Source organism: Haemorhous mexicanus, chromosome Z (assembly GCF_027477595.1).
Source record: "Haemorhous mexicanus isolate bHaeMex1 chromosome Z, bHaeMex1.pri, whole genome shotgun sequence".
Classification (NCBI taxonomy): Eukaryota; Metazoa; Chordata; class Aves; order Passeriformes; family Fringillidae; genus Haemorhous; species Haemorhous mexicanus.
In genome coordinates, this window is record NC_082381.1 from 89,052,555 (window position 1) to 89,072,356 (window position 19,802).

At 47.5% G+C, this 19,802-nt stretch overlaps 1 protein-coding gene across 1 annotated transcript; it reads left to right on the top strand.

Annotated features, from left to right (window-relative positions):
- Positions 1-2,167: 2,167 nt before the first annotated feature.
- LOC132341589 (tetraspanin-36-like) lies at positions 2,168-19,524 on the top strand. Its single transcript, XM_059873285.1, has 7 exons — positions 2,168-2,326; positions 13,963-14,154; positions 15,015-15,089; positions 15,539-15,634; positions 16,235-16,387; positions 17,330-17,413; positions 18,245-19,524. Exons 1-7 carry the CDS (start codon positions 2,267-2,269, stop codon positions 18,329-18,331), a joined length of 747 nt encoding a protein of 248 aa, XP_059729268.1. The 5' UTR covers positions 2,168-2,266; the 3' UTR covers positions 18,332-19,524.
- The last annotated feature ends 278 nt before the right edge of the window (positions 19,525-19,802 follow it).

The following is a 19,802-nucleotide window of genomic DNA, read 5'->3' on the forward strand; positions in this document are numbered from 1 at the left end:
TGCAGAATATCACAGCCAGGGTTTGTTGTGATATTTGGGATAGATCTCTAAGGGCACATTTTGTTCTGGCAAGCTACTTTCTAGATCACCTTTAATAAAAAAAATCAACCACCATTGATTTTGAGTAACACTTTGTTCTGAAACAAACAGCATACAGGTGGTAACAGTTTTGTTACAGATTCAATTTTATTCTCACTGTGAAATAACCATTTTTATATATCTAATTAAAGACTTTCAGTGAACTAACAAGTGACAGAATTGGTAACAATATCTGGATATTCAAGAAGAGTGGGGTTTGGTTGGTGTTTTGATTGGTTTTGGTTTTGGTTTTTTAAACTCCTTTATATTTCATTTTAAATCAAACATCAGATTTTGCCCTCCCATTTTTCTTCAAACTCTTTCCCCCAGATTACCAATCATTCCTGTAAAACTAGGAGAAATGGTTTCCAGGTGATATTTTTTTTTTTTTTGCTTTGTCCACCTGCCACACTACAAGGAAAAGTGAAAATGCTGATTTTTTTTTTCTTTATTTAAAAATACTCTACAATTACACACGTTGTTAATATTTAGTGCTGTAATAGAAAATATGATGGCAAAGAGAGCCTTGCTGGTAGGAGGAACTCTGTGAGCAGTCCTCAAGTTCTGACTTTGTGCTGATCTTTGCTCTCCAAGGAATTTAATTTGGGATATGAGCTTCACCCCACTTTCTGCACACAAATTTCTCTTTTCAGCAGACAGCACAGACAGTCTGATGCCTTTCAAAGCAGCTGTAGCTTAAATTCATGGTCTCTGGGCAGAGGCTGTCCATAATCTCCCTTTCCTGCTTTCCTGCTGGAGGGCTGGTTCATAACATCCCCTCCAAAATCCATCTCCCCCAGAAGACACTGCATCACAGCGATTTTTGCCAGGAAGGGGCAATGGCAGGAAACTCGTTATTGCTGCATCCTGCAGCCCTGCCTAGGGGTGGGCTCAGCTCAGTTCGGGCTGCCAAAGGTCTGCTCTGATAAACAAACCCCTGGCTGCCAGTCCTGCACCTCCAGCTTGTTTGTAAAAGCACGAGGCTTGGCTGATGAGAATAAAGTGACATTTGCAGCTCTCTGCAGGCACTGAATTCCAATACCTCTCCCTATACCTGCTCAGCCTCACATTCCAGAATTTAGGATGTACTCTGTGTCCAAACCTGTGTTGTGGAGTCAAAGAATAACTTGGGTTGAAAGGAACCTTAAACATCATCTGCTTCTATCCCCTGCCATGGGCAGGGACGCCTTCCACTGTCCCAGGCTGCTCCAAGCCCCATCCAGCCTGGCCTGGGACACTGCCAGGGATCCAGGGACAGCCACAGCTGCTCTGGGCACCCTGGGCCAGGGCCTGCCCACCCTCCCAGCCAGCAATTCCTCATTCCCAATATCCCATCTGTCCCTGCCCTCTGGCCCTGGGAAGCCATTCCCTGGCTGCTGTCCCTCCATGCCTTGTGCCCAGTGCCTGTGCAGCTCTCCTGGAGCCCCTGGAGGCCCTGGCAGGGGCTCTGAGGTGTCCCTGGAGCCTTCTCTTGTGCAGGTGAGCAGCCCCAGCTGTGCCAGGCTGGCTCCAGAGCAGAGGAGCTCCAGCCCTGGCAGCATCTCCGTGCCCTCCTCTGCACTGGCTCCAGCAGCTCCAGGTCCTTGTGCTGTTGGAGCCAGGGCTGGGGCAGCTCTGCAGGTGGGGTCTCACCTGAGCCCAGGGGCACAGGGGCAGAATCCCCCCTGCCCTGCTGCCCACACTGGACACCAGCCCTGGTCATCGAGTCCAGTTGTTAACCCAGCACGGATCTATGTGTTTTCATCACTGATCCACATATTCCTGCTTTTCAGGGGAGCATGTGTTTGGGAAGATTGGCTTCAGATAGACCAAAACAGGCTGGATAAAGAGGAGATAGCTGTGGGTTAGCAACCCGGGAAAGCAAATCTGATGTAAACCTTTGTGCTGCAGCAAGAGCTTTTCACAGGGCTTAGTGTAACTTCGCTGGAAAGTTGCAGAAGTTTGGGGGGAAAAGAAAATCTAAAAAAAGCACAAAAAAACCACCCAAAGCACGCTGAATTCAACAGTAATTTGCTTTGAAATTTGTTCCCGGCACTCCCCACCCCCTGCTTGGAAATCTGCCGGCTCGGCCACGGGGAAACGCGTCCCGTGGGTGGGCAGGGCAGGGCAGGGCTGGGGCGGACCGGGGGCGGCCCCGCGGGGACCTGGTGCCGGTTCGGCGGCAGCGCAGCCCCAGAGCTGCGCCGACATGGACTGCGGAGTCATCACGTCCAAGACCGTGCTGCTGCTGCTGAGCTTCGCCTTCTGGGTACCGCGGGGCTGTCCCGGGCCGTGGGGAGCGGGCTCTGGCCGGGGAACACGCTGCTGGGGGACGGGCCCGCGATCCCGCAGTGAGCGGGGTGTCGGACTTAGCTGTGTGTGCTCGTACCTCTCTGTAGCAACGCCTAATTACGTGGTTTTAAAGAACGAGGGGATTTAGGAGTTTAAGTTTCTCAGGGAAAAAAAATAAGGTCGGAGCTTGTTACTTTTTTTTTTTTTTCTTCGTGGCGTGTTTTTAATGTACACTTTTTTTAGTAGTGTTTTTAGTTAGAGCAGTCTCCAGCACGTTTTGTGATCGGAAGGAAATGAAGCTGCGTGGCGGGGGCATTGTATAAGGGCTCTGCTCCATATTTGGGGCGAGGAGACTTTTGGGGAGGAAAACTGCTGAGAACTTTGTTCCAGCTATGTCCTTGGCACAGTTACAGCTTTCCAAATCCCTTCCGCGATAATTATTTACAAGCAAATGAGAAAATGAGGGAGGTTTGTATACTTTTTAGCCTAACCCGCGTTGGTTTGGGGGTGTCGGCATCGGAGGCTCGTGGCACGGCTGCCTCGTGGCAGTGACATTGGGGCCGGGGGCTGGTGGCTGTTCAGACGGGCTGGGGGTTGTTCTGGTAACCCGGCTGGGACATTCCGCCTGCATGGGGAAGTTTGGAAAACCCCCGCCATCACCAGGGACCGCGCTGGGACTTGTGTACTGCTGTAGGGAAGGGCCATGTCAGAGCTCAGGTGTGTCGGGCCGTGGGCTGGGGGTTCACGGCTGCTCTGTAGCACCTGGGTGTTTTCCAGGGATGCCCCAACCTGCCGGCGGCAGCCAGGGCCTGGAGCTGCTCGGCCAGGCTAGGCTCAGCGAGGCAGCGTCCCTTGCTCTGGGTGTAGCAGGGACTCTTCCTGAAGAGAAGGACCAGAGTTTTCCAAAGAGAGATGCTACATGAGGAGAGAAAATATAAGGCAAAAGAAGGAATCCTGCTCGAATTAATCCCTGGGGCCTCGTGGGGTGTGGTGCCGTTTTGTAAAAACATGACTTGCTGCTGGCTGTGGTGAGGAGCTCGTCCCCTCCGTCCGTTGCCTCCTTTATGGAGGCCCAGCACAGTTTATTGCTGCATGTGCTCCATGTAGCTCCTGAGCCATTGGCATAAAGGGAGCTGCAGGCCGAGTCCCTTCTGCACACCAGGTGACATGATCTCACTGTGTCTGCTTGGTTTGTGGCGATTTTCTTTTGTTTTCTTGTTGAGTAACCACAGAGAAACATTGCAGCATCCCTCTGTTTGTATGTGGAAAGCCCCTGAGCCTCAGAACAGGTGTACCTCAGGTTAGCATCGTTGCTTGGCTTTTTGAAAATGAAATAGCCTTATATCCTCCTAGAAATGTCTCTGGTGCTTTTCCTGCTGCTGTAGGAGCACTCTCTATTTGTGATTGGTCTGCTTCCATGGACTGTCAGTAATGATCCTTGTGCACGTCTCTGGCCTCTGAATTTGGGGTGACCCAGAGCAGCTCTTTGAGTTGTTTTTCATCCCAGTAAGAGCAGTGCAGCCCCGGTACCTGTGGCATTTAAATGCTGCTGCCACCATTATGTGTGGTAATCACATTCCAGCAGCAGAACTGCAGAACCTGGAATTCTGGTTTAGGAGGGTGGAGATGGAGGGACTGATTCTTTTATACTCCAGCAGAACATTTCTAACAGTCAGGGCTCTGTAAGTACAACGCTCCAGGTGATTGTGAAAATGGGATTTGCAAAGAACATCAGAGCCCTTCTCCAAGGAGTAATTCATGTCCAGACATTGCATGCTGCAGATCTTTCCCAGCTCAGAAGTGATTATGGAAAATAATTCACCACCTGCGTAGTCAGCAGATGGCGCAGATGTGGCTCTTTGACAGAAGTTATTACTTAAGAATATCCTAAAAAGGCAAAAAATCCTCTTTTGGATTTCTGATCCTTTTCATGCAGAGTGAAGTAAGTCAGATCTTCCACGGTGACAGATCGGGCTTCCTAAATGAGGTGAAAAAACAGCCTTTCTCCTAAGCACTAGGCTCAGCATTGTACATGCAGGTCGTTCTTCGGGTGAGGGATCTGTGCATAACTCCCCTCCCCTCCCCCCTCCCCAAAAAACTCGGCGATTAAAGATTATTTAATTACAAGACTACCATGGGTGGTGCTTCAGCTGTGGGAGCTCTTCCCACCTCCTCTTCTGCTCTTTAGCAGCCACCAATTAGGTGCAAGTGAGTGGTTTTGCTAAGTGGGTGCTGGCCTGCTCCAGGTGAAGATAGGGGATGCAGGTTTATCTCTTGGGTCCTAAAAGAGGCAGAGGAAGGGTCAGAGCAGACCATGATGTTCTTGGCAATTTCTTTTGAGGGGACTTTGCTGGGTGAGATGTGATGATGCTCCTTTTGAAGGAGAGAGGTAAAATGCTGGGATTCACTTCCTGGTCCAGGGGAAGAAAATGAGAATGTTAAAACTAGGTGGAAGCTTCATGCTCCAGTATTTCTGTATAATGTGTGGTAAGCACCTTCCAGTTGCTTTTAACCTCAAAGCATCCAGCACCTTGCCCCTGCTCACCTTCAGTCACTGAGGAGGTCTCTGCCTTCAGAGGGGGTTTGGCATTCACTGGTGGTCCTGGGGACTAGGAGCTGGACTTCCACCATCCTTGTGGGTTCCCTCCAACACAAGATATTCTGATTGATCACCAGAGGGCTGCCTTAGGTGTTCCTGCAGTGAAAATCCTGCTTCCCCAGGTTTCCCGTTCACCTCTAAGCAGAGGTGGGCACTTTCCCAGCTTCCTTGCTTGACTTGCCCAACAGCAGGGAGAAGCATAAGGACAAGTTCCTGCCTAGGGGGCTTCAGCAGGACCAGGGGTTTTGAGAGAGCGGCATTTGATCTGCAGGCAGGAAGTGCAGCCCCCTGCCGTGGGCAGGAGCACCTTCCACTAGACCAGGTTGCTCAAGGAATCACTATATTGCTGTGGTTCACTATAAATAATTTTTAGTGATTTGGAGGTATAAACTTACCCACAAGATAAATTCCTGTATGTGTGAATGGTTTAAAATCATTCATGCCAGTAATGAGTACTTTGGGAATGCTTACTCTGGAGCCTCAGTCAGAGAGGAATCTGAATACTTTTAATAAACAATGTATTGGATACTTTTAATGAACAACACATTGAATAGCAAAGATTACATTGACAAAGGGAAGGGGAAGGTGGTGGGTTCCTTGGGAGTTGGAACCATGGTGATTTTTAAGGTTCCTTCCAGCCCCAGCCGTTCTATGATTTCTAGCTCTTTTCTGAATGGTGAGAGCAGAGCAGCCACATGACCTACTGGTCACAGGATGGGCCTGATGCCTGGGCCCTTTGGTGTGATCCTTTTGAGCATGCCTCGGAAGGGTAAAGTTGTTCCTTGTTTAAAATTATTCTCCCCAAAATCAGGAAGCAGAACTGAACTGGCTTTCAGGAAAATGGGCTTTGCTGTACCGCATAGGGGCCTCACGGACCAAATTAAAATGAAGGTGCCAGTGCTGTGTGGTCAGCACAGGGGAGGTGTTGGGACAGTGATGCAGATTCAGAGGAACAACCTCAGCTGGAGGGTCCCTGTGGCTCTGAAGGGACCCCTGGGTGGCCAGGCTGTGTATCCATCCCTAAAGGCACTTTGGTCTCTTCAAAGGCCACCAGTGTGCAGGTCACCAAAACCACAGGTTGACAGGCTGAGAAGGTGGGGGTGGTCAGCCTGGAGATGAGGAAGTTGTGTGAAGACCATGTGGAAATCAGCCTTCCAGTGTCTGACAGGAGCTGCAAGGAAACCATAGAGGGATTCTTCATCAGGAGATGTACTGGTGGGAAAATGGCTTTACACTGAAAATCAGGGTAGATGTTGGGAAGGAATTGTTCCTGTGAGGATGGTGAGACACTGGCATAAATTGCCCAGAGAAGCAGAAGTGTTCCAGACCAGGCTAGACAGGGCTTGGAGTGCACTGGGGCAGTGGAAGGAGTCCCTGCCCATGGCAGGGGGTTGAGCTGGGTGAGCTTTGCAGGTCCTTCCAACCCAAACCATTCTGGGATTCTGTGATTCCATGTTGTGGAAGTGCATGTGGTAATTACAAGGGCTCATTTTGGTAGCTACATTTTGGTACATTTTGTAGCAAGATTTAGGATTAGCTCTGCTGTGATTTAGGTGCACCTTGGTTTAGTTGCAGCATCCAGTGTCTGAGCCTGGAGCAGCTGATTGAGAAATTGGGGTGGTTCAGAAGGCAAATATTGAACTACAGGGTGTTTTGTGTCCAGATAGGCTGCTCAGATCCAAAACAGGCTGGCACTGGCTGATAAATCAATCTGTACTCAGCTGAAATTACACTCCCTGCAACTCATGCCCTGCAGTTTGTGTATTTGGGGAGAATTTGAGTGAAAATGGGGGTTCTGACAAGTGGAAATAGGGGTTCTGAGAAGTGAAAAGGGGTTTCTCCTCCTCCTGGTCCTGTTGCCTCTGTGATTGTGATTAACAGCAGCACCATAGCCCCGAGGCAGGGGATTAAGCATTAGGAATTGGGGCAGGATTCTTTGCTTTGCATTTCTGTACAGTATCTCTGTGAGGACATCCCACCTTTTGTGCTTTGTAGGTATATGCTGGCTTTTAGGGATGGAAAAATAACCTTGGAATTCGGCTTGGGGAACAGAAGGCTAAAACAACTCTCAAGGCAGACATTTACTTAATATAGCTTGAAAACAAGCCCACTACACCCAGAATCCCCTCTGAGTGTGTGGTTTTGCAGCATGTAAACTGCAAGAAAATGTTGGTTTAGGTTTGGGGATTTTTTCTCCTGAAACAGAGACTTAGGTTTCCAGAGCCTTTTGGCAGCTGCTCATTGTTTTCATTTGAGGAAAAAAAGGGAAAAGCAAGCACTTCCCACCATACCCAGCAAGCAGCCCTGAGGTGTGTTTTGAGGGCAGGCTGAAACATGCCCCGCAGTTGTACATCCCAGCTGAATATTTAGGTGTAACAGATCTTGATGAGTCTGTTGTGGCTTGGTATAGCTTGGCTCAGAACAGCTGTCTAGGTTCTGTCCCACCTCTGTAAGCTCACGTGAGGAAACTGATTTGAAGGTTTTAGTTGGAGGGCAGTGACTGGCATGAGATTGGCAGCAGTTCTCTCCTGGGACTGTTGGTGCTGCTGGAATCGAGGGCAGCCTCCTAGGAGCTCACAGCTTTGGTGTTTTTTGCTCCAATCCAAAGCCAACTTGTTGAGTTCAGTATTTTTTATTATTTTTTAAATCATTGTTTTCACAACATGAAGATCTGAGGGAGCACAGCAGGTTTGTGTACTAACAGGAGACTCCATCCTGCCTCCAGCCCTGGCTCCAACAGCACAAGGACCTGGAGCTGCTGGAGCCAGTGCAGAGGAGGGCACGGAGATGCTGCCAGGGCTGGAGCCCCTCTGCTCTGGAGCCAGCCTGGCACAGCTGGGGCTGCTCACCTGCACAAGAGAAGGCTCCAGGGACACCTCAGAGCCCCTGCCAGGGCCTCCAGGGGCTCCAGGAGAGCTGCACAGGCACTGGGCACAAGGCATGGAGGGACAGCAGCCAGGGAATGGCTTCCCAGGGCCAGAGGGCAGGCACAGATGGGCTATTGGGAATGAGGAATTGCTGGCTGGGAGGGTGGGCAGGCCCTGGCCCAGGTATCCTGGCATAGCAGCTTTGCTTGCTCCTCTGTGCCTGTCCTTGTCCAGATGATGCTGTCAGTGCACAGTGACAGGGCCAGTGAGCACAAGCTGAAGCACAGGATGGTCCCTCTGAACTTCAGAAACCTTTTTCACTGCAAGAGTGACCAAGCACGGTCACACACTGTCCTGGGTAAACACAAATGTAGCAGTACCTGATTTATCATTTAGAGAAATTAATACCGTAAGCAGAGTAGGAAACAGTAGCTGAAGCCAGGAGGTCCCTTCCATCTGGCAGAGTTCTAAATCCAGGATGGAAAAGGGAGAGAAAGTTGTGCACGTGTGTGTGAGTTGGGGTCACTCTCACTGCTGGGAGAAACCACCTTTGCCTCGGGCCGAGGGAGACCCTCAGTTCTGGGAGGTGCCTGGTCCGTGTGGACCATGGGGGCTTTAAACTGGTTAAAATGAGGATAAAGCGAGGAAAGCTTTCTCAAAAATGCTCAGTGTCTTTCTTTTTCCCTAAAATCCTTAGAAAACCTTTTGCATCCCTGAAAATGGAGTAATGCAGCAGCCAGGGAGGACTTGAAACTGTGGCAGTGAATGGGAAGAATAAATCTTGCAGTACAATAAATCAGCAAGGCAGACAGATAGTGATTCCCTTTGCCATGCAAGCTGGCTGTTGGGTAATAAAATACATTATTTATGGAGGAAATGTGCAAAATATTTCGAGCAGAAGATTTACCTGTCAAGGTAAATCAAAACCACTTCTTGTACACAGAAAAAAAGCCAAAAAACAAAGACATGGAGTGTCTTCTGTGCTAAGGAGAGGATGGGCAGGTGTAACTGAGGCCAGTGTTGCTGGGGGCTGACTCTAAACGTGAGAGACATGGGGCCTGCACAGAAGTAATAATTGTAATTGGCAAAGTAATAATTGAAGAATAATTGAAGTAATAATTTGCATCTGACTGTGTAAAGATACTGGTAAAAAAAGTGAGATTTGAGCCTTAAAGTTAACTCAGACAGCTCTGTGAGCTGACTGTCTAATGATGAGTTAGGTGGCAGTGGTTCAGAAGGGGTTTGTGGGGCTATTCATAGTTCTTCCAGTTTGTATTTGCAATAGTTTGCCGTGGAAGACAGCCTCTCTCACTGTGTCATGAAAAATGGTATTATTTCTCTCACCTCTCCTGGCCCATAGGAAGTTTATGATGTATGAAAAATCCAGCCAGCCTGAGTTTTGTGCTGTTGTGGATATTAGTGCTGGCCCTGAGAAAGTCCCATTGTACAGAGGAGAAATGCCTGTAAGTCTCATAGCCTCAATTTTTTACTGTATAGAGGCTGCATCTTGCTGGACACATGGGTGAATTCAGAATTCACCCTGTTCTTAAGCTTCTCATTTTAACACTACAGCTTTGTTACTCTGTATTTTTAATTTTCCAGCTTTTTCAAAATAAAATCCTATACCAGTTTGCAGTAACAGATCAAGTCATAGAATCAACACTCTGAAATAGGAGGATGGTGGGAGAAACCTTTCTAAAAGTACCCCAAATCCTCCAAGCAGCAGACACTGCCTTTTAACATCACAGGTGGTAGTTTGGCTCCTTTGCTGAGCCTTATCTGCGTTTGGCAGGGGACCCAGAAGCCTGTGCTGATACCTGTGAACGAACACTAACCTCTGTTCTCAGCCATCACATAAGGTTAGCTCATGAAAACAGAGAAGTAAAGGTGGAAAAGCACCTGTTCTGCCTCACTGATAGGAAAAAAAAAATATCTATAAATAAAATATTTGCATGTATTTCAGAGCAGTGGTATAGAGGAAGATTTAAGCAGTCCCTTCTATGTCTGTGATTAAGTGGCATGAAGTATTTGCATGGCTAAAAGCCTCCTGAACAGGGTAGGGACTTTTGGCCATCAGCATATAAAAACAGTGGAACACAAAGTAAGAGGCTTGTTGCATTTTAAAAAATACATAAAATTGGTGTTTTCCAGCAGCTGTCCTGCTCTGCATCAGTGAGACCGTGCAGGGTTCTGTTTCATGGGCAGCAGTGAATATTAACGGTGCTCTGTGTGTGTTATGTGACCGAGTGCCCCCGTGTTGTGTTTGCCCTCTGTGCACCTGCTTCCCTGGCTCAGCTGAGCGTGGAAGGGCTTGGTGAGCCCAGGCTCTGCCCAAACCTCAGCCTGGGCAAATCTGCTGACTGTCACAGCTTGGCTTTCTTCTCACTCATGCCCGAGGAGTTCACTTTTTCACACTCAAATAGTTTTTCTGCTTTCTGTCAAGGGCGTGGGATATGAAAAATTGAGTGATTCTGGCACTAGGTCCTTGAAGGGTGCAAGCTGTGGGGGTGAGGCAGCTCTGTTGCCCAGCTGTGAAAAGGGGTTTTCTTGCAAAATTTCCTTTTGCCTCATCTCGTCATCTTGTCTTAAGGAAGTCACCAGCACTGTAGAGATACGAGAGCAGTTTCCTGGAGTCTGGTGAGTCAGTGGGGGCTGTGAGGGCAGGGCAGGGTCGGGGGGGGGTGTTGTGCTGGCTGTGGGTGGCCCAGGGGAGCTCCACCTTGAGTCACCCTGGGCTGCCCATGCCGGGGTTCATGCCCACACTGTGTGAGCCGGCTGGGCACTGGGCCTGGCTGCAGGCATGCTGACAAGCAGGAAACCGACAAAAAGTGTGACAAGAAGTGTGTTTCTTGGCATCATCCTAGCGTCCTTTGTGTCATTATAGATGGGTTTGAGGAGGTGGTTGACTAATCATGGGAAAAGGAGGTATTTGATCTGTTCCTCCTCAAAAGTAATTGCTCAAACTGGCCTGTGTGTTTGTGGGAATTATTTCTTGAGACCCAACAGAAACCTAATCAGACATACTTTGAGATCCATCTTTTGCAATGCAAAGGACTTGTTCTTCTAGGGAAGTACATCTTAGCACATCTTGATATTAGATCTAGGAATGGGCTGTAGATTTTGTGATGTTGAGGTGAAACAAATCCCTCCACCAGCTTTTGAATTTGCCTTAAATTCTGGAAAGGCTTAAGGGAAGAGTTCTGATATAAGTTCTGAAGTATTTTTCATCTTTGCTTTCAAAACTTGTCTCTGGGACTCACGTGCAAAAATCAGGGAAGAGGTCATTAGCTGTGATGCCTTCTATTCCTGAGTGACCCAGCTCTACAAGGCTTCAGGATTCTTCCAACTGAATCAAAAATCATGGGTGAAGTTGTGGCAGTATCTGTGGGGAAAAGGCCATCTTCCTTTAAGTCTTTTCCCAAAGACTTCTGGTTTTGCCTCATTATGCTTCCTTTTCTGCTTGGAAGCAGAGGTTTGGAAATTTTAGTAAACTTATTGCTGGTTGTGCTTTGTCTCTGACCAGAAACAAGGTAATCCTGAGTATTGCAATAACACCCACTGTGAAAGTGCTTTGTATTTGAGGTCCTTGAACTTAACACTAGACCTTCTGGTTTTGTCTTGCAGTCCTGGGGCTTTGCTGGTCCTGGCTTTAGGGGCCTTTTGTGAATTGACTTCATAATTTATTTATTTTTTTCTTAATTTGTGGCAGCCTTTTACTTGCAGCAAGGTCTTTCTTAGCTCCCCACAGCTGGGGAGCTTTGTTCTTTAGCATGTCCTGTGCTGCTTCCTTTGCATTGCCTTTTGAGCACACTGGAAATGGATGGAAAATGAAGTATGGATGAAAAATGAAGACTGTTTCTCCACCATGGTGGAGAGGGACTTTGGAAAAGACACTAGAATGACAGGACAAGGGGGAATGGCTTCCCATTGCCAGAGGGTGGAGTGAGTTGGGATATTGGGAAGGAATCCTTCCCCTTGGTGGTGGTGGTGGTGTTGAGGCCCTGGCATAACGTGGCTTGCCTCTCTGTGACTGTCCTTGCCCAGATGATGCTGGGCAAGGACAGTTTCAGAGCAGAGAATAGGTGGACAGACACATGCATCCAGCCTTCCACGCCAGAAATACAGGATAGACTGTTTGAGTCAGGCACCTTCATTCTTTTTGTGCAACTGAAGGCAAAGGAGGATGAAGGTGTCGTGTCCCCACCTCCACCTTTACTGTGGCAGCAGCTCTCTGGCCACAGAGAGAAACAAACAACTTTCCCAGAACTATGCCTGGGAAAGACTGTGAGAAGATCAGAGAAAAGAATGATAAACAATTCTTGTCTTCGCTTGCTGCACCTGTTGTTGTGAACATGTGGAATGTGTAACCAAGATTTGTTTACCAAACGGTTTCTTAATCAGCCAATGCTGATGGTGTTTGGATTGGAGGACTAATCAATTCCACCTGTAGCAATCTAGGGTATAAAAAAACAATGGTTTTCCTAATAAATTAAATTATCAGCTTTCTGTGAATACATGGAGTCTGTGTTGCTTATTACCCAGCTGGGGGCCCATTGCTGTGGCGCTTTACTGCTGCTGCCATTCCAAGGACTTTTCCTCCCCCACTTTCAGTTCAGGAACAGAGTGTTGAGGGATAAGATGAGGTTGCTCCTCCTCAACTCCTCGCTCCTGTGGTGAAATGAGAGGGCAGTGGTGCCCTTTGAGATAAAGTTATCTCATCCTTTCCCTGCATCCCTAAAAAGGTGGGACAAGAAAAAGCCACAGTCACCCAACACCTGCAGACTGGGAAATAGGAAAGAGATTTCCCTCAAAGAGAGGAAAAATGAAAGGAAGCTTTATCAACACTTTAATCATTAGCATATCTGAAAACCCAGTGCATGTGGAGAAGAAAAACAAGCAACCTGTTGAGAACTTGGTGATCCTATTCCTTTTCCTGATATCCCACTTTGCAGAGGACCTGCTGCATCTGAGCCCCAGTGCAGCAGGACCTTGCAGGTCCTGTACCAAATGTCTGGCTTCATCACTTGGTGCATCTGACCCCAGTAATTCTGGGGTGCAGACAGCATCCAGGAATGCAGGATTATGGGATAGGAGCTGTCTGAAACAAAGGGTGTTTCTGCACTTGGAGGTAATTGAAGGGCAGGCAGCAGACCTGGCTGGAGGGGAAAGAGCCAAACAAGGTCAAGGAATTAGCAAATCCTAGCTCCAGCACGAGGAGTGTTTGATTAATTAAAATGTACAGTGCTGGGGAGGTAACAAACTGCTCCAAGGCTGTGTGATGAAGTCCTGCTGTGACCTGTTGAAAACAATCTGGCTGATTTTCCTCAAGTTTCCAGAATGTGAATATGGGGGGTGCTGCATTTTCCTTGTGCTGCAGGATTACAGAGGGTGGATGAGCCATCCTGACTCTTGAGAGAATTTTTTTGGGCCATCAGTAAAGGCATGGCTGAGCCTTTTGGTGTTGTTTCTAGGGCTATACCCAGTCGAGTGGGTAAAAGTCTTTGGTCACCAGTGCAGCTGCCACTGGTGCACTTTACCTTGGCCTCAGTCACCAAAACATCCTTCTGGGAGAGAGATTATTTTAGAGGTTGCAGAAATCTGTTTCCTCCAGGAAAAGGAGGGACTGTTTTGCTGAGTCTAGGTACATTTGTGCCTGCCTTAGTGGTCAATGAGAATGCAAAGGATGAGTTTTTCTCAAAAAGAAAAACCCGAAAAACCAAAACAAACAAACAAAAACCAAAACCAAAACAAACAAAAACTCAACCAACAACAACAACAAAAAAAAAACCTAGCAAAACCAACCCCTGTGGTGATCTGGTTCCTGCTAATGCAGCCTTGGTGGGATGTAGTGTGAGCTTAGCATTCTGCAAAGACACTGATGCAAGTCTACAGACACCAGCCTTTCTCCTAAGCTCCTGTGGTGCCTTATTAGCAAGGGAGCTATACAGTGAATTTTGCCTCCTCTGTGTTCAAGTTTGAATGCCTAGATTAGGTAATAGTTTCAGATTCCGCGTTCCTTTCCATCTAGTTCTTTGCACACTGTAGCCATTATTTCTAAAATCTCTATTAGAAAACAATCCCTTATTAGTTTCTATGTCAGAGGCTTTTATAAATAGCTGCTTATCACTTTTCTTTACTGCATTTCAGGCGGCAGCTGCCGGCCTCAGCTATGTTGGGGCGTATGTCATCAACACCTACCAGAGCTACGACAACTTTCTGCAGGACAAGCACGCCCTGCTGCCAGCCGTGATCATAATTTGCGCAGCTGTGGTGATGTTCGTCATCGGGCTGATCGGCTGCTGTGCCACCTTCCGCGAGTCTCGGGTCGGCCTGGGGCTGGTGAGTGTCACCGCGGGGTCGCTGCCACAGTCTGCGGGTGTCGCCTGCCTCCCGCCGGCCGGGGCGGTGCTCGGCCGGACCTCGGGAGGTGAACAGAGGGAAAGGCCGTGGCGATATGCACTGCTGGTTTGTGTGAGTCACCTACACCTGGGATGTGCGGCTGGCTCAGGGAAGATGAGTGCAGGAGCAATTTTTGTGGAGTGAGCTGGTGAAGGAACAGGAGGAAATACGAGTTTCTAAGCAAGCAAACCAGATGTGTATCAGTTTTTCTGCAGACTTTAATGCTCGTGCCTTGACTGCTCACAGAATTACTTTTAAAAATCCAGAAAGGTTCACTTAGAGTCGCTTCATGCCCCAGGTCATGCCCTGAAGGCAATGTGAGCCAACGAGGAGTGCACAATGTACCTAACTCAGCTGCTGGTGTATCTGTGCACTCTCCCCTTTGACATCTACCTTGTGAAGTGGTCCACAGGCTCTTCACACAGGTCACGCCGTGGCAGTGTTCAGGATCAGGCACAGAGCCTGTGGAGCCACAGTCATCGTCCCAGCCACACACAGCAATCCCCAAAACATTTGGGTTGGACAGTTCCACCTCTTTTCCATAGGCAGGGACAGCTTCCACTAGACCAACCAATACAACCAGCTTGCTCCAAACCCTGTCCAACCTGGCCTTGAACAATTCCAGGGGTGAGGCAGCCACAGCTTCTTCTGTTCTAAATTATCTTCTGGGAACTATTTTGATTGGAGAGGCAATAAGAGATAATGATCACTTACTGCTGTAAATTAATGTGAAGTGTATGGTGCAGTTGAATTTGAGTGCTCTGGGATTTTCTCTTACTGTCTCTCTTTTTTATTTTCAGTTCTTGGCCATTATCCTGGTTATCTTCATTGCTGAAGTGTCTGCTTTTGTCTTGGGATTTGTTTACAGGGAAAAGGTAAACAAAGAATTAGCATCTCTGTCCCAACATAAAAGCAAAGAATAGATCTTGCATTATTTGATCATTCCAATTTATCTGGATTTTTTTTAATTCATCCCCTGTCCTGCAACCTGCAGAGCAAATGGGAATGAGGATGTCTTTGTTGGGAACACAGTGACTATATAAAGTACCTGGCAGATATCACAACAGTCTCTGAGTTGGATTAAACAGTTGTTGATGTTTCCCAAAGGAAGGCTTTTCCACCAAGGGTGGCAAGCTTCTGCCCAGGAACATGATTCTGGCTTAGTGCCACCTGAATTTTGTCTAAAACGTTGCTTGATTTTTCTTATTCCTTATTTCACCCCTTGAATTATTTGGGCTACAGATCTTTTGCAGTTTCTACCTGCAGATAAAGTGCTCACCTCTCACATTAAAACCATCTGCATTGTTTTTCTCTGTCTAAACAGGTAAAAACTGATGTGCAAGGTACAATGCGCTCGGTCTTTGAGAAGTATGATGGCAAAAACCCAGAGTCTGTAGTTGTGGATTACTTGCAAGAACAGGTAAGAAAATATTGAAGCATTGTTTGGGAAAGAACAGTTGGGTCCTGAACAAGGAATTTACTCTGGGAAAGGTGGGGAGAGGATGAGTGGGGCAGTGTCCCGGAGCTTGGCTCTGTGTTTAGCATCCAATTATCCAAGGCAGCTGAGGGTGCTCGTCACTTTTCAGAGCTGGTGTGTCCAGGCTGCAGGTGTGGCGTTCATGTAGTCAGGGATGTGGTTGATGTGAGTGACATTTGCATCACAGCAATGAGTACATTTGAATAGCTGCTGCTGAGAACAACACTCCATAAAATAGCGAGATGATGGAAGAGTCTGCCCTGCAACGTGTGGCCTTCCTGTTGGAGCTTTCACAAAGAATGAACCAAAAGGGATGTAATAATGTGTGGAGATTGATTTATTACATCTGTGTTTTCCTGAAGCACCGCTGCTTGCAAATTTGCTGCAAACTACTGGCAGCTCTGGCTATGCGTAAGAGAGGTTTAACTCACCATGAACATTCATCTATATGAACATATATTATATATGTATAATGTAACAAGTAATACATATGTATAATGGTATGTAACAGTAACTGCTGTGTCACTGTTCTGTGTTTGGTAGCTTCACTGCTGCGGTGTTAAGAACTACAGCGACTGGACAACCACCCAGTGGTTTAATTCCACTGGGAACAACAGTGTTCCTCAGAGCTGCTGTCAGCAAGAGGCCAAGAACTGCACTGGGCACCTGGATCAGCCGCAGGAACTCAACACAAGGGTGAGGATGAGGGGCTCAGTGTCACAGTGGGCCATGTTCATTTTCAGCCAGGTGGAACTGTGGAGGGAAGCACACCAGGCAGAGTTTAGGGATTTGCCCATAGCTGTAGTTGTTTAAACAGATCTGTGGCAGGGAAACAGACTCATCTGGGATTGATCACGCTGAATCTGGAAGATGACGATGTTCTGAGGGCTGGAGTCCCTCTGCTCTGGAGCCAGCCTGGCACAGCTGGGGCTGCTCACCTGCGCAAGAGAAGGCTCCAGGGACACCTCAGAGCCCCTGCCAGGGCCTCAAGGTTGCCTGTAAGGGAGATGAGGTAAAATGTTTTAGCAGGGCCTGTTGCAACAGGACAAGGGGTAATGGTTTTAAGCTAGAAGAGGATCAGTGTAGATCAGATATGAGGTGGGCAGGCCCTGGCCCAGGGTGCCCAGAGCAGCTGTGGCTGTCCCTGGATCCCTGGAAGTGTCCAAGGCCAGGTTGGATGGGGCTTGGAGCAGCCTGGGACAGTGGAAGGTGTCCCTGCCCATGGCAGGGGTGGAGCTGAATGATCTTTAAATTCCTTCCAACCCAAACCACTCTGTGATTCCAAATTCCATACCAAGTTTTCCAGTCTAGGGCATAAAGCCCTAAGCTGGCTTTTATAGATACTATTGATGGCCATTCTGGCTCTGAGTTTTGGGCTCTTGTTTAAATGACCAGAGCTAGAGGAAATTCAGATGCAGCAAATGTCAGTAAATTGCAGTTTGTCAGTGCCTCTCCTCATGCAGGAGGAAATAAGCCATCAGGTCTGGAAGAGAAGAATGGAGTTCCTCAGATCTGCAGTGTGGTTTAGACAGGCCTTACCAGGTCCTGCTTCCTTGGGACAGCTGAGGGGGAAATAATAAAAACTTCAGTCTGGATGAACACCTTTTAACACGTTTTTACCTCTCTCTTTCATGGCAGGGCTGTGCACAGGAGCTGGAGTCTGGGCTGCAGAGTGTTTTCAGCTATGCCATGCTTGTAATCCTGGGATTTGCCATCGTAAAGGTAAACACTCCTGTCTCTTCCCTCATGGAAATAGTACTGTTTTCCCTTGGATCTTGGGTCTTCTTCATCTCCACTGTCCTAACAGCCTACAGCCTTCTTCTGCTTCTGGAGTAGACTCAGTCTTCTGTTCCTCACTTGTGTTTTTCCCACTGTCTCTGTTTCATCTGCCTCACAATGATGGGATTCAAAAGACAGTAGGGGATTTGGGATGGAAATTCAATGTGGAATCCATTTTATCATAGTCACAGAATCTCAGGATGGTTTGGGTGTTAAGGGACCTTAAAGCCCGTCCAGTGCCACCCCCTGCCATGGGCAGGGACACCTTCCACTGTCCCAGGCTGCTCCAAGCCCCATCCAGCCTGGCCTTGGGCACTCCCAGGGATCCAGGGACAGCCCCAGCTGCTCTGGGCACCCTGTGCCAGGGCCTGCCCACCCTCCCAGCCAGCAATTCCTCATTCCCAATATCCCATCTGTGCCTGCCCTCTGGCCCTGGGAAGCCATTCCTGTCACTCCTTGTCCAAAGGTGTGCTTAAATAGTTTGGAGAACTCATTTTATCCCCAAACAATCCTAGCCTTTCACTGAAATTTCCCCCATGGCAAGATAAATATTAATTAATGTGAATGTACTAATTAATGGAACAAAGCAGAGAGGAAACACTCCAGCCAGAACTATTACTGGGAATTGGTATGCAAAAATAACACTTTATGCAGATGTATTTTTAAATGAGTTTTTTTCAAATGATGAAGTCATCTGCTGTGTAGGTGTTTAGTCTGACAACTGAAATAGGAACACAGCAGGACCAAGTCCCTTGTGCACTCCCTCTTTTCCAGTTCTTTGCCATGCTGAGCATCTGCGTGCTTACTTGCAAGAAAGAAGAAAGTGGATATCAGCCTCTTCACACAATGGCGTTTGCTTAATAAACTGAGAACAGCCTTGCTTCCTGATGATGAAACTGACTTGTGATCACACCACAGTTTTCTGAAACGTTATGCTAAGTTTGGACCTGTGACTACAGGTAGCACTGGGTGGTGTAGTAGGCTCCAGAAAGAAACTTTATTCTTCCCAAAAACGTGCAGCAGAAATTTTATCTTTTAATCAAAAAATTGGTGGAGACCTCAGGAGGGGTTTCAGTTGCCTGCACAAACCTCAGATCCTTCCCATTATATGGTTAAAACAACAAAAGAAACTTGTAAATGCCAGGTTTAAATACTCTTCATAAGCATGGGGATCTGTAGTATGTTTTTTTTTCTATATTTGATTGAGCAGTTTCAGGTTTTTTCCCCTTCTTTATGTCACATGTTGTAATTCTGTTTGCTGCAAAGGTTGTTAGTGCAAGACAGCCCCACACTTAAAGTCTCGAACAAGCATTAGTGTGGTTGGTGGGAGCAGCTAGCTCAAAACCCCAGGTTCTGAGCTTTTGGGCTCAAAAGTCTCTCTCTTTGGTTTGGTTTTAATCTCTAAATTATTGACATTAAAAATTCTTTATGAAGCAGGGCTTTTGAACATTTTCTTCCTCCTTTTTCTGTGGTTTGCCTGGGGGAACTAATGCCACATTCCCACCCTGACCATGCTTCTCTGTAAAAATATTAAAAAGATACATTCTTGTACTAAGCAATTTCAATAATGTGCTGTAGCGCTGCTTTTGCACATTTCAGTTCTCCTTAGTTCTGCTGGACACAGACTGGATTGTATGCTTGCTTTAACACAATCCTTCTGAAACTCGTTTGTATGTTAATCTGTTTATAAGCTCTTCAGAATTTTGGGGATAGAGAACAGAGAGAACTGTGAGCTTTTATGTATCAGGGAATTGTGGAAAAGCAACAGAAATTCTGCTGATTCCTTCCTTGGAGAGATAAGCAGCCCGTCCTTAGTAAAATAAACCTTTATATTTGTGGCTAAAAAGAAAAAAAAAAAAATCTTTGGATCAGTGTAAACTGTTTAATTATCTCCATCCCTACCCGAAGAGAAAAAAAAGCAGCAATGGTTGGCAATGTCCTACAGAAGACACACTAGCACGAGCATGTGTATGTTGAAAACTTGAATTTTTATTGAGGGCTTTGTCTTCTGTTAAATGCTGAAATAAACTCAATTTATACAACCAAGTAATAAATAGTGAAGCGGTTGTTTGTCGATGCTATCACAATTTTCCTGGAGGGAGTGAAGTCCTCAGGGGTGGAACCCGACCGAGGGGCTGAGGGCGCTGCCTCAGAGAGATCCCGCCCGGCTCCCTCAGCAATTCCGCCTTCCGCCCTTTTTTCCGGCTCCCCTCAGCGGTCCTGCCTTCCCTCCCCGCTGTCTTCAGCGATCCCGGCTCCTTCTCACCCGGCTCCGTTTAGCAATTCCGCCTTTTGTTCCCGCTCCCCTCAGCGATCCCGCCTCCCTTCGCGC

Bases quoted from the DNA above. Each gene is read 5' to 3' on its own strand.
- LOC132341589 (XM_059873285.1), top strand. From the start codon at position 2,267: ATGGACTGCGGAGTCATCACGTCCAAGACCGTGCTGCTGCTGCTGAGC. The intron at 15,090-15,538 runs GTAAACAAAGAA...CTGTCTAAACAG, and splicing joins GATTTGTTTACAGGGAAAAG to GTAAAAACTGATGTGCAAGG. The intron at 16,388-17,329 runs GTGAGGATGAGG...CTTTCATGGCAG, and splicing joins CGCAGGAACTCAACACAAGG to GGCTGTGCACAGGAGCTGGA.